The sequence below is a fragment of the Gordionus sp. m RMFG-2023 genome, chromosome 1 (genome assembly GCF_954871325.1).
Source record: "Gordionus sp. m RMFG-2023 chromosome 1, tfGorSpeb1-WG-v2, whole genome shotgun sequence".
NCBI classification, from domain to species: Eukaryota; Metazoa; Nematomorpha; class Gordioida; order Chordodea; family Parachordodidae; genus Gordionus; species Gordionus sp. m RMFG-2023.
Window position 1 is genome coordinate 14,408,784 of NC_088775.1, and position 13,069 is coordinate 14,421,852.

General features: G+C 26.8%; 1 protein-coding gene across 1 annotated transcript in view; it reads left to right on the plus strand.

Moving 5' to 3' along the window:
- LOC135931472 (exportin-T-like) overlaps window positions 1-10,587 on the plus strand; it is a 40,951-nt gene extending 30,364 nt beyond the window's left edge. Inside the window, exons 14-23 of the mRNA XM_065468603.1 lie at window positions 513-732; window positions 1,058-1,186; window positions 1,326-1,521; window positions 2,952-3,019; window positions 4,272-4,320; window positions 7,305-7,462; window positions 7,935-7,982; window positions 9,064-9,138; window positions 10,231-10,284; window positions 10,346-10,587. Coding sequence (XP_065324675.1) covers window positions 513-732; window positions 1,058-1,186; window positions 1,326-1,521; window positions 2,952-3,019; window positions 4,272-4,320; window positions 7,305-7,462; window positions 7,935-7,982; window positions 9,064-9,138; window positions 10,231-10,284; window positions 10,346-10,381 — 1,033 coding nt within the window. The 3' untranslated portion in view covers window positions 10,382-10,587. The remainder of the gene's footprint in view (window positions 1-512; window positions 733-1,057; window positions 1,187-1,325; window positions 1,522-2,951; window positions 3,020-4,271; window positions 4,321-7,304; window positions 7,463-7,934; window positions 7,983-9,063; window positions 9,139-10,230; window positions 10,285-10,345) is intronic.
- The last annotated feature ends 2,482 nt before the right edge of the window (window positions 10,588-13,069 follow it).

Sequence of the window (13,069 nt, forward strand, 5' to 3'; positions counted from 1 at the left end):
ATCATTTTTAAAAGAAAAATTGATCGATAATTTAAACAGTGAATGAATGTTAAACGATCCATTTTTCAGGCTGATTAGTTTTATATATTAAAAAAATGGCCAAAGAATTTGTGAGCTTAATCTACCCTCGGTTCGGGATATGTTATTTTTAATCCAGGTCAGGGTTTTTTAAAATGCGCTCTGGGCTGGGTCAATTGGTTCGTTATTTCTAATGTTGTGGGTAAGATTGCTTTACCTTTGAATTGATGTATTTCGAATATCTCTCATTTCAGCATTGATACCTTTTATATCAGGAACATGGGTCTGAACCCCGGATCTGAATATTTTTGGATTAATTTTATATAGATTCCATATTTTAATTTTCGGACTTAAGAATATGTAAATTTCTGGTTAACATCAACGGCATGTCCTTAAAATTTAACAACTCTAAAGTATAATTGTTGAGCACAACTTAAAATTTAAAAGATAAAAGCTATAATCTAACACTCGATATTATATTTTTATAAATACAGAAGAACAACTAAAGCCTTTTCGAACCATAGCCCGATGAAGCAATCTAATTTGGAAAACGTTTACGCCTGTATTCTCGATACCTTACTTTCCTCCCTGGACTTTTTGGATCAAAACATATCGCGCGCGTGTTCCAACAACGAGAAACAAGAAGAAGAGAAAGGCATTCAATTGAGGTACGCGATGTACAGTGGCGTCAGGCAATACTTTCACGTTATGGTGGTAAGTTTAGTCCATATTTTTTTAAATATTTATAGCCAACTTTTTTTTATCGGAAAATATAATCCTTTAAATTTTTTGAATATAATTATAAAATAAGACTTCTATCTCGGCCAATCCAGTGTTGCTTTTATTATATAAAACTTATTATTAACTCTTTAAACAGCTTTTACGCAGATGCTTATGATCATTTTTTAGGTCAATAGGACATGCCATCATGACTCTACATACTTCTTTCTTTAAAGGCCACATATACGATCCAGATGGTTTAATAAATATTAGTTATATTTTTTATAATATATATTATCATAAATGACGTTTAATCCAGGTTTGCCTGGAGGAATCTATTATTATCCCGTATGTTACACCCGCTTTTGAAAAATTCATAAAATTTCGCGATTTCAAAAACGTTTCCGAGATTATACCGCTTTTGAATCAAGTTACCACAAAATTTAAGGTTTGAAGTTATTTAAAATAAATTAAATATTTATTTTGAGACGATATAAACTAAGATTCTAGGTGGAATGAAACAGCGGGAGGGTATTGAAAAATAAGGAAGAGGAAAATATTAATTTTTAAAAAAATCTATCTGACAGAAAAACGCTCCGTCGTTGATAAACGCACTATTCATGCCACTGGTAACCGTTATATTCGAGCTATTGAACAAACCATTAGACGCCGATTCTGATCCGCATGAAATAAGAGAACGATTAAGCCTGCAAAGGAGCTATTATTCCTTTTTAAGTCATTTGATTAACCAAAACAACATGGTCGGAGTCTTGGTCGATCAAGGTAAATAAAAGACACATACTTTATTATCTTCTTCATTGTTTAAACCCGTTTTTTAGGTTTACCCAGGTAAGCGAGTTTTCCCTCTGATCCCCTTTTTCCACTTTCTACGTTTTTATCCATTTCACTTTCTTGTCGTCGTTGGTCTTCCTCGAGGCTTTGATTTCATCTTTTGTATAACGTGTCCAAACCACTTCAGTTTTTTTTGTTGTGATCATAAGGGGATTTTTGAGCGATTATTTTTTTACGATAAAATGCCCTTCCTGATATCAAACTTTTAACCCCATCGAGAAAACGGTAGTCATATTCTATCCCAAACCTCAGGGAATATACCGGAAATTAATAATCAGCATCGAGCCACTCTTTATAAAGATATAATATTAAAAATAAATAAATATTCTAGCTATGGTAATAGACCATATAATTAGTAATTTGAATTAGGAGAACGTGGTGCCTTAAGGTTCGCTTAATAATTACGAACCTGGGTTATCTATTTTCATATGCCTTTAATGAAGATCTGATTATTAATCTATGTGAAACCGAATTTCGTTATCTAAATAACATCCAAATTTAATAGTTTGTGTTTGTAGGTAACCATATTTTTTTAAGCATGCTTTCTAGCTTTTCTAAATATTCAGTCTCTTCTCTGAAAAATAATCGCACATTTTTTTTGTTCATTTGCATTACACCAATAACAGACAATCAATTCGTTTATAGCTTGATCACATTCTGCCCCCACCCCCATTTTTCATATAGATAAAAATTATAGACTGTCCCAAGCCTCGGAGCCCATTAATAAATATTAAAAAAATTCGGCTCTATCTTAGTATAGTTAGGCGGATATCTATTTTTATCCGGTAAAAACACGGCTACACCAAGTTTTTTGCCGAAAACTATCTGCTCAGCTTCTTATTATTTTTTGAATTTTATAGCACAACTTTGAGGAATGCGTAAATAAATTAATTCGCGTCTCTTTGATTGTTGATTTTCAGCCATTATCCAAACTATACGAAAAGTGGACATATTAAAAAAAGGAATACGAACCGAATAATATATTATCCGCGACTCCTCTGAATCATACCAATCGAATATGAATAGGAAATTAATCGGTTCATTAAAAAAATCGAATACTAATATAGTATGTTATTCGATTCCCATTCCTTTTTGAGTCAGCCTACTTAAAAGTTTAAAAAAAATAAAGCAATAAATTGGAATATTCCGTGAGATTAGGAACAAAGTAATGTTTAATCTTTATTTTTTGACTTTATTTAAATATACGTTTAATTATTTATTTTTTTAATTAAAAATTTTGGTCCGTGCCTGGAAAAATCAAAAGAAAAGAATTGATTATGGCTAAGCTAGGCCTCAAAAATATTGAATTTGAATTTTTATTATAATATATATATTTTTTCTTTTAATTTAATATTCTAAAGGAGAACAAAACATGAAGCTTATTATCGAATCCATTATACAAGGAGTTATTGAATGCCAAGATCCTATAGTAAAATAAAAGTGGGTAGAATAAAGGGGCCTGACTATAAAAGATATTTACTAATGCAGGGTTTGAGACCTCCAAAACCGAGTTTAGGTACAGAACCAGGCACGGCACCCTTTTTCCCCGAACCAATGCCGAACCTGGATCCCGTAATATTTAGCTTTATAAACCTGGACCTAACCCGATTTTTCCCCCGGAACCGCGTTTACTATTTTTACAAAAAAACTTATATGATCTTTAGCTTGGGTAATTTACTAATTTCAATTTTACCCAAATAAAGCCTACCTAAGTTAGGTCTCCCTGGACCGGCCTAGATCAAACCGCATTTTTTTGGACTCTGGATCTGTAGCAAACTCGCCAAAAATTTTCATAGAGTCCCGAACCCTGTATTAATCTATTCCTAATCATCTACGCCACATCAGCAGATGAAAATAATAATAGGTCACGTGTCCTTTCATTTTACCCGTTAGTATAATTCAAATAAAATTTAATTTGTCAATTTTAGCTGATACGTATATACATTTAAAACGCGTTATGATTTAAACTAGTGTTGTTGAAAACCTCCATTTTACCGATTTTTAAAAAAGGTTAAATCAAAATTTTAACCATAACAATATCATAAACTTCGAGATTTCGCAAAATCGAGGCTTTTATTTCTAGAATCATTAGTTTAAAGCGTATAATGCTTGCCATGGCTGTTTACTTATTCAATATAAGTGAATATTTTTGATTTATAAAAAAATGGTTGATTTTTACGTTTAAAAAAAAATTGATGTTAGGCTTAAGTAAAATTAAAAGTTTTAGCCCTGATTTAAGTTAAAAAATATATTAGTTTTTATTTAATTGTGGGCGGAACATCATAAAGTTAGGACTTGAAATATAGGAGTATACAAAAACCTCCCACTATGACCCATGCCTTTCTACCCAAGCGTAAGACCCAAAATCCTTATTGGGACAGGGGGAGGAGGGGTTAGGTCGAGGTATGGTTTTGAAAATTTGGATTTAGATTTCCTTTTTTTGCTAAGTTTTGATTTAGAGGTTTTGGATGGTGGTAGGGGGGTCAAATTATCAAATGCTTAGGGGTTAGGTCTAGAAGTACCTGTGATGACCACCTCGAACATAATTATTATCTTGATAAGGTGACCGTTCTTTTTTCTATAGCCAAAAACATCTGTATTACTGAGTAAGTCAGATTTTTAAAGTCCTTATTTTTATTAATATATTAAATCATTTATTAAAATGTCATTTTATTTCAAAGGTTCAAAAAAGCTGTTTTATGCTCCTCAGGAAATGGGTGGACTTATGGAGTAATTATCGCTTAATTATTTATAAATTCCAAAAAATATAACCTTAATTTAATCATTTGAGTTATAGTCTAAATTTAAGCAGAACTTTATTTTCATATTTCTAGGAAAGACATATACTACATTGGGGGGGGGCAAAGCTCTACCAAAACTTGGGGTTCTAATTATTCTTTTATAATTTTAATTTAATTGAACGCGTTTCTCCTATAATTTTGCATGTTGGTTTATGGGTTCAACCCCCCCCCCCTCCCCCCTCCACCCCCCCCCCCTATGTAAATTTTTATGCTTAAAATTTAAAAAACAACTATTTTATTATTTTTGTATTTTTTAAATAAATTATAAACTATCTTGCAAAAAACTTGTCTAGTTTATCATATTCCTTTAAAAAAAATTAATTACTTTATCAATTTCATTATGAAGCAACAATTATTAATTTATTCCTATTTCAACAAATGATAAGCTCAGATACACAAGTCTATTTGACTACCTTTTTATGCAGTTATTAAATATAAAAGTATCAAAGCTACAACCACATCAAGACCCATATTTTAAAAGATGATAGGGTTTTTCTAATGATAATAAAATTATTTTAGCCATTTCGTTTATTTAATTTTTTTAAAATTGCTTTTATGCTTCTAGAATCTTCGTTCTATCTTGAATCTTGGTAACATTTTTAGTAATTTTGCTAATACCCTTTTGATTTATACTGTTCATAAAGTAGAGATTAAACTAAAATGTATTCTTTAAGCCTTACTTATTAGTCTAAACTTTAGAATCAGTACTTTCAAAAGTTTAGCAAACTTCATGCTTAGAACTGCGTCTTAATATCTGAATATATCAAATTTTTGAAAATATTTTTAAAATTTAATGAGATTTTTGAAAATATATTTAAAATTTAATAAGATTTAATTACTTCTATATATATTAAAATTAAAAGAAAAGGTACATTTATGAAAGATCATAGAATCATAAGATTCAAAAATATCCTGAATCGAATCGTGGAAAGAGAACCTTGATGTATTCAGACAAAATTGATTTTTGATAATTTAAAATTCGTTATTTAAAATTTAGCCTAAGATTTGCCATAATTTTTATTTCGCTTATGACTGATTTTTATTTATTTTCTGAAAAAATCTGATGAATGAACTAGTATGTACTAATCAAGCGTTACATATTGTTCATTGCTTCTATAATTTCCCTTCTATCATGATGCCAATTTTAGCGATTTTTTTTTATTTTGCCAAAAATGTGTTTTTTAAACTATCTGACAAAAGGGTTGAAGCAATAAATAAGTATGAAATACGCACTAATTAGACATAAATTTCCAAGATAATTGCTTCTAGATGTTTGGCTAACTTTACGCTTAAGAAATGATATCATAGTTAGTTTTTGGTTCATAATTTGGTTACTTTTTTAATGGCTGGTGAAAGATTAAAGAATTAATAAGGTATTAAATATTAACGCAAATTAGATAGTTAGAACTTCTCTATTCTCCTTTCTGGCTAGACTAGTTTTGACAATGTTTTATTTTTTACCAATAATTATTTTCCTCTTTAAACCAATCAACAAAGAGAATAAAGTAATAAAATATACTAATAAAGGCCTACTTAATGGTTTAGTATAAGTTTTAGAATTAGTGTTTCCAAAAGCTTGGCTCACTTCACGCTTAGAACGTGAAGTCCATAGTATTCATTTTGTTTATGACTCAGTTTCGCTTTGTTGTACTTATATTTGAGCGAGTAATTGAAAGTACCAGACAGGCCAAAATATTAGGGCACCAGATATATAATTTTTTATATTTCCCATTTTAGCACGATATCTTTTTATTAATTTTCTTTTTTCTTTATACTATCTACCAAGTGGATTAAATTAATATATAATTATGATCCAAACATTGATAAAATATACTGAATAAATACCTTCACTCATTTTTTAATCTTAAGGTTGCCAAAATCTTGTTACTAATAATTTTTTCCTTTATACTGGTTAAAATCAGACACTAATAAAACTCAAAACATTGCCATATTTTAGAATTAGGGCTTGTTCGCCCTTTAACGGAGATTATATAAAGACCACCGAAAAATCAATAATATATAACACTTTTTTTATAGTGACCGGATAAAACGGGTTTGGCGCGGGGCTGTTAACACCTTCCCCTTATTGTAAAATCCTGGCTACGCCACTGAGTTGAGCTATTATCTTTAACTCTTTAAAAAAATTTACTTTTATGCTAGGAATGTACTGATATTTTTTATCGGATCGGGCCTATATTTATTCATTTTAAATTATCGGTTATCGGCCAATATTATAAAATTTTCCGACCCGATAAAAATGGCTCTATCAAACCATTTATTTTTATAAATAAAATTGAAATCCATTTATATTGTTATTTTTTTTTTCGCATTCTGTTTATAAAAGTGTGCGATAATATATTTAAAAATAATCTTTAGTTTTATTTAATATTTGACCTCTGATTAATTGTAAATTTTGATATTTTTAAAAAGAAATCTTCGATATATTATTTAAACATTTATTTCATAATATATTTGTTTATTACTTATTATGTAAATAAATTAATGTTACTTATATAAATAAGGGATTTATCAATAAAAATATTTTATATACTTTTAGAATTGCAATTGAATTCTATAACATAATTTTTTAAAATTATAGATGTTATACAAATAAAAAGTATATTAAAAATTAAAACAATTGGTATCTTTACAACAAAATTAGATATGATGTCGGATCGGATCGGCCTCTAAAAAGTGGTATCGGTACATCCCTAGCTAGGACCTCTAAGTTCATATAAATGGCTCCCAAATTCTCATATACGAGGTAGGAACTTTTACCCACTTTTATTTATTTATCTCGATATTTTATAATCTAGCATATGAATTTTGTCTTATTTGGATAAATACTCTTTTAGAAGTGCAATTTAAGCTTCAGATCTCCTCTATTAAATAATTAATTATTTTTTTAAAAAGTGAATTCCTCAGATCCTTCCAATTCAAAGCCGAGCACAAACAATTTAAATTTAGATTCTATAAGCTTTTCCCGATTCGTTTATTCGACCATATTTCCCGCCTGTTTTTCTGCGCCTTTAAAAATGTCTTTCGATTTAAAGGATGCTCAAACAATACAGGTTTTAAAATACTATCTTCCAAACAATTTAACCTGTGATTTTGGGATAAATTATGTTGATAAAAATTATTTACAGTTATAAACATGTATCTCTATTCTCTTAGTCTTCAGTAATCTTGATAATTTCTACAAATGGATTTTAACAGAGTTAATCTAGATACAGATAAATCGTCTAAAATTGTATCGGTATAGATACATTTGTTATAAATGTATTTGTTACGCCTTTTATGTTTTAGATTCTAGGTCGAATTTATTAAAGCGAGTTTTTACTCTAAATTAATTTATTAAGATATAAATTTTGAACCAACGCCTCTACGGTTTGTCAAGAGACCGAATTTTTAAATATCTTGAAAGCTGGAAAATTCATTAATTACTTGTAAGGATTTGATATTTCAGAGATTTACAATTTTTTTCTTTAATATAATTATGTCATAATAAATACATAAAATGCTAATTAATATATATTTTTACAGGCTCTAAATGAGTGCGCTTTGTGTTTTCAATTGATACATCGTAAAGGGGTAACCAATATATTATATTTTAACTGAATTTAAATTTTTCAAATAAATACGTTTTTTTTAAAAAAGCTTTCTTTTTACCAATGCTGAAAACTTTGAGCCCCATATTCAAAAAAATTTGTTTTTTTAATTTAAATGTAAGGAATCCCTTTTTTTACGACAAAGACTTGCTACCGCGATTATTCACTCTAACTATCTAAGTTTATCTCTTCTATCGTACAATCTTCCATGCCTCTTTATACTTTTCATCTCTACTATTTTTTTTTAAACATCCGCTTTTTAAAATTCCTTATCCTTTTTCCTATTTTTATTTTTATCGCCTTCATTAATTTTATCTTAAAAGAAATTATATGCCATTACCTTTTCATAATATATTATAATAGCTATTATTCATATAAAGAAACAGAATAGTTAAAAAAAAATAATTATGAATTCAAAGATTTTTCGAATTTACAAAATTGTTTTCTTAAGGTTCTGTCCTAAATATCATAAATATAAATAAATAAAATTATTAATTTTGAAGAAAAAAATACATAAGCTACTTTTACTGTAAAAATGTGTTCTAAATCTTTTTTTTCATTTACAAAAAATTTTTTTTTTTAAATAATAGATATAAATAAATTTAAATAAAATTTTTCTTAAAATTTATAAATTTATGTAATATTTATGAATAAACCAGCATATTAAAATATTTGGTAGCATTGTTATTTTTCATATTTTAACTTCGTTTTTCTTTATTTTAATTTTTACAAAACTTTAAGAATAAATTAGGAAGATTTCGGAAATGTTCATAATTTTTTAATTTAGCCAAAATTTATAAATTTTGAGGTTTTTTTCAATATATTTAGGACACAGCCTAATTTAAGGCGTTGATTGTACTAAGCTTTAAAAATATTTTCTGGTCCGAAGCATTACTATTACATTCTCAACAAGGATTTGCCTCAAATATAAATTTAGATAAGACCAAGTTAAATTTAAGTGTGATTGACTATTGTTTCTAAACTCAAATAAAATATAACTATTTATGAATGTTAAATATAATATATTTTTTTTAAAACACAACGAAAAATATTTACTTTTTAAGAGTTCCGAATTTGAAAATGTATTGGTCAATCAGATATTTCCATCTATGAATATAACCAATCCCACTATTCAACAAGTGATATTATTTTTTCACTAATAATTGCGTATTCGCATTAAAATTTCAAGACATTTGTTATTATCGCTCACAATTAAAATCAAACAAGAAATTAGAGCAAAAAAGAATGAAAGAGATAATAAAATCAGTTAGAGAGAAATAGCAAGATAGATTTAGATTAATTTTTTGTAATATGATCAGTTGTAAAAGATACTTTTAAAATGGATCTAGATACAGACACAATTTTTATCATACGTTCGCTATTGTTCTCGAATAAAAACTTTTATTATGAGAGGACAAAATACGTAAACAAAATATTTTTTTTATTTTGTTCTCATTTAAAAAAATATCAATACCTCTATTGTTATCGTTTTTAGAACAAATTCTCATTTAAAACGAGCAATTTATTAAAAAAATTTTTTTGTATATTAAACTTTATATTTATTCATTAAAAATTAGCGGAATATCTATACAATTATTTAAAAAAATTCTATCAAAATTTATTTGTTCAAGATAATTTTGTGCTTCATTGGTATTGTTTTTAATATCTAATGGGCGTCATGGCTAAGCAAAGATTTATATTTTCCTTTACATTATAAAAATGTCCTTCTTTCATAATCTTGAACTGATATCTATATATTCAAACGGGGAAAAAATAATATTTTTTATTATATTAGTCTAAATATATTTTAATATATATTTATTTAAACTATATACTCATATAAGATAAAATGAATTGCATTCAAATTTTTATATTTTTATGATAAAAAGCGGTAATCAAAATGCATTTTAAAAGGCATCAAAAACAGATATCGATACCTCTAAAATAATATCTAGATACAGATACTTTTTGTGAAAGTGTATCTAGGTACAGATACGCCATATATGTATAGGTACTTTAACAACTCCGAACCTTTAAAAGGAGCCCAATATTTCTCTTTTTTTTTGTAAAATGGCGTGTTTTCGCTATCGCTATTTTATTTTAAACGTTTAAAACGAGTTATATCGCTACCAAATTTGTAGTTAAAATACCACTATTATCATCTTATTAACATATCTGTAAATTGGCAGACCAACTAATATTATCTATAACCATTTTTTTATATCGAGAAGCAATTCGTTACCGCTTTACGTTCCGATATCAAAAGCTTCAAAACTTTTTTAAAAGTAATATAATATTATTAATATAGCAAATCCCTCATGTATAATTTTTTTTTTTACTAAATAGGAATTCTACAGCAATGCCAAATCAATTCAATTCTAAACACGAGTGACAAAAGACATAATTTTTATTGGCTCAGTTTAGTCATTCCATTCCCAGGATATAAGATTCAAATTTAGCCCTTCTTCGAAAGAACCAAATTATTTACAATTATACTCATTTGCATACGAAAATATTAGTATTCGAATTTTTTTTATCATACATACGACGATGATAACATTTGTTATTCATACGGATATAATTTTAAACCTGACAATTTATTATTATTTTTTACATATTGATTTTTTATTTCATTTTACTTTATAAAATTTATTATATAATATTATTTTATAATATTAATTTGAATAAAAAATAACAAGAGGTCAAGCGATATTAGATATTTATAATATAATATATTATAAATAATAAAAGTAAGAATTAAATAAGTTAAGATAAAATGTTTACTTATGCTATATTTGAATAACGTAACAGAAAAATTGTTATAGACATAAATTTATCTAGGGTTTATTTTTAGTTATTTTGAATTTATTAATGCACATTCTCTTAAAAAAATAGACTATTAAAATGGCGTTTTTGCAATTTTAAAAGGTTATATTTTAGTTATAAGAATAGAAAACCAAAAGAGCTCGCATATGTTTTTGGTTTTATATATTAAAACATTCCATATCCTTGATTCTAATTTTAATAAAAATAACACCAGACTATACTCAGGGGCGTCGCTAGCCTTCACAATCTCAGGGGGCTCAACTAAAAAAAATTTTATGGGGGGCTTCGCCCCCATTACCTCCCAATTTTCCGCTTTAGCCCGACCTTCGGGCGGGTTTTATATTAATATATAATACTTTTTTAAAATTTGTTAACTGAACAATTATTCAGATTTTCATATTTTGTCATTTATTATATTATGCATACAAAATAAACAGGCATATAAAAAATCACATAATGCAATAATATAATTCTTAGCAACTTACATTGACAAAAGCTTATCAAACTAATATAATTCTCTGTAACCATTTTAGACAATGTTTTATAGAATGGACTAATAAGGAAAAATTTATAGGCCAATCTTTGAAGGAGAGTATAAACGACCAATCCAAATCATAAAACTATATGGTGGTTAGAGATTCCTCTTAGATGACATGATGGAAGCTAAATAAGTAATCGAGAAAATTATTGTGAGATATTAAATTTCTAAAAGATTATCTTCCATTTTAAATGATATATAAACGACTACACAGTTGACCATTATTGTTTATCTAAAATATGCAATTATATGCTCTTAGCCGTTATAGTAATAATCTTAAATTACATAGCAAAACAAATAATAGATGGGTTAATTTGCAGTAATAGCCATGACACTAACGATGTAAACTAATATAATTTATTATGTTGGATAAATTGATAAAATAAAAACACTAAAAATCTTTGGAAGAAATAATTATGCAAATATAGTGAAGCCTGGAGTTATTTACACGGCAATGCCATATTAGAAATGAAACATTTTCTAACTATAAAATAAGGAACAGAATGATATGATGAAACAATTAAGATTTTATATATTGTCGCACCACCTTGGTATATTATATTTAAAAATAATAGTAGTATGTAATAATATCAAAAATATACTTGTATTAAAAATTTAACCCAAGTCTGTTTTTCGAAAAGAAAAAAAATAGCTTTCCTAAAAACACGTAAAAAAGAGAAGAAAAGATATCAAATTTATTACATCTATTACAGGATGAATAATAAAATGTTTAATTTTTAAAATTATTATAACTAAATAGATGGCATTAAATACTTGAAGGCAATTTATTATTATATTTATTATCAAAACCATTTATTAGTAAAATTTATTATAATATTGACTAATATATTATATAACTGTCAAATACGTCTATAAAAGTGGTATTATATTTAATATTTTATAAACAACTAGTAGAGGATTATAAACTATATATCTACTTAATTTTTATAAAGAAATCTTTTATAATTATTTGGACCTTGAAAATATATTTAAGGTATGATAATAAAATTTCAAAATAAATATACACTTGATTAGTTTTGAACTCGGCCAACTACAATATTAAATTTGTTAATTTTCAAAGAATATATGATTATATTTATTTAATTAGGGTTAAATTATAATTTAAATAATAAAAGTCAATTAAACTTCAACTGTTAAAGCTAAATTAATATTTAGTGAGTTATTGATATTATATTTTTAATACAGAAATTGATTGCAAGCTGACATAGTGAAAATATAATTTATATGTATTAATCTAATCTAATAATTAAAATAATATTCATTTAATAAGAATTTAAATAGTCTTATTAATTTCTAAAAAATATGATTATATCTATATATTATTTAATGGAATTATAAAAGAAATCATTCAGTGGCATTCAGTGGGCAATCAAAAAAATTTATTTTTAGTTCAAGGGGATATTAAGGAGCCATTAAAAAAAATTTCTTTGATTCAGGGTGCTATTCAAATTTTTCAGGGGGCTCAAGCCCCTGCTCCCCCCCCCCCCCTAGCGACTCCACTCTGTACTTATAGAAGAAATTAAATGTAAATAAATTTATATATAATTTTCAAGCCTTTGATATCCTAATTTAAAGAGCCTACTACTTATAAATAAGAGATAATACAGCCTATATCGATTAATTTAAATATATTATATGTTTTAGGTTAATTTTTAAAATTTTTCGTTGATAGGGGCAATATTTAG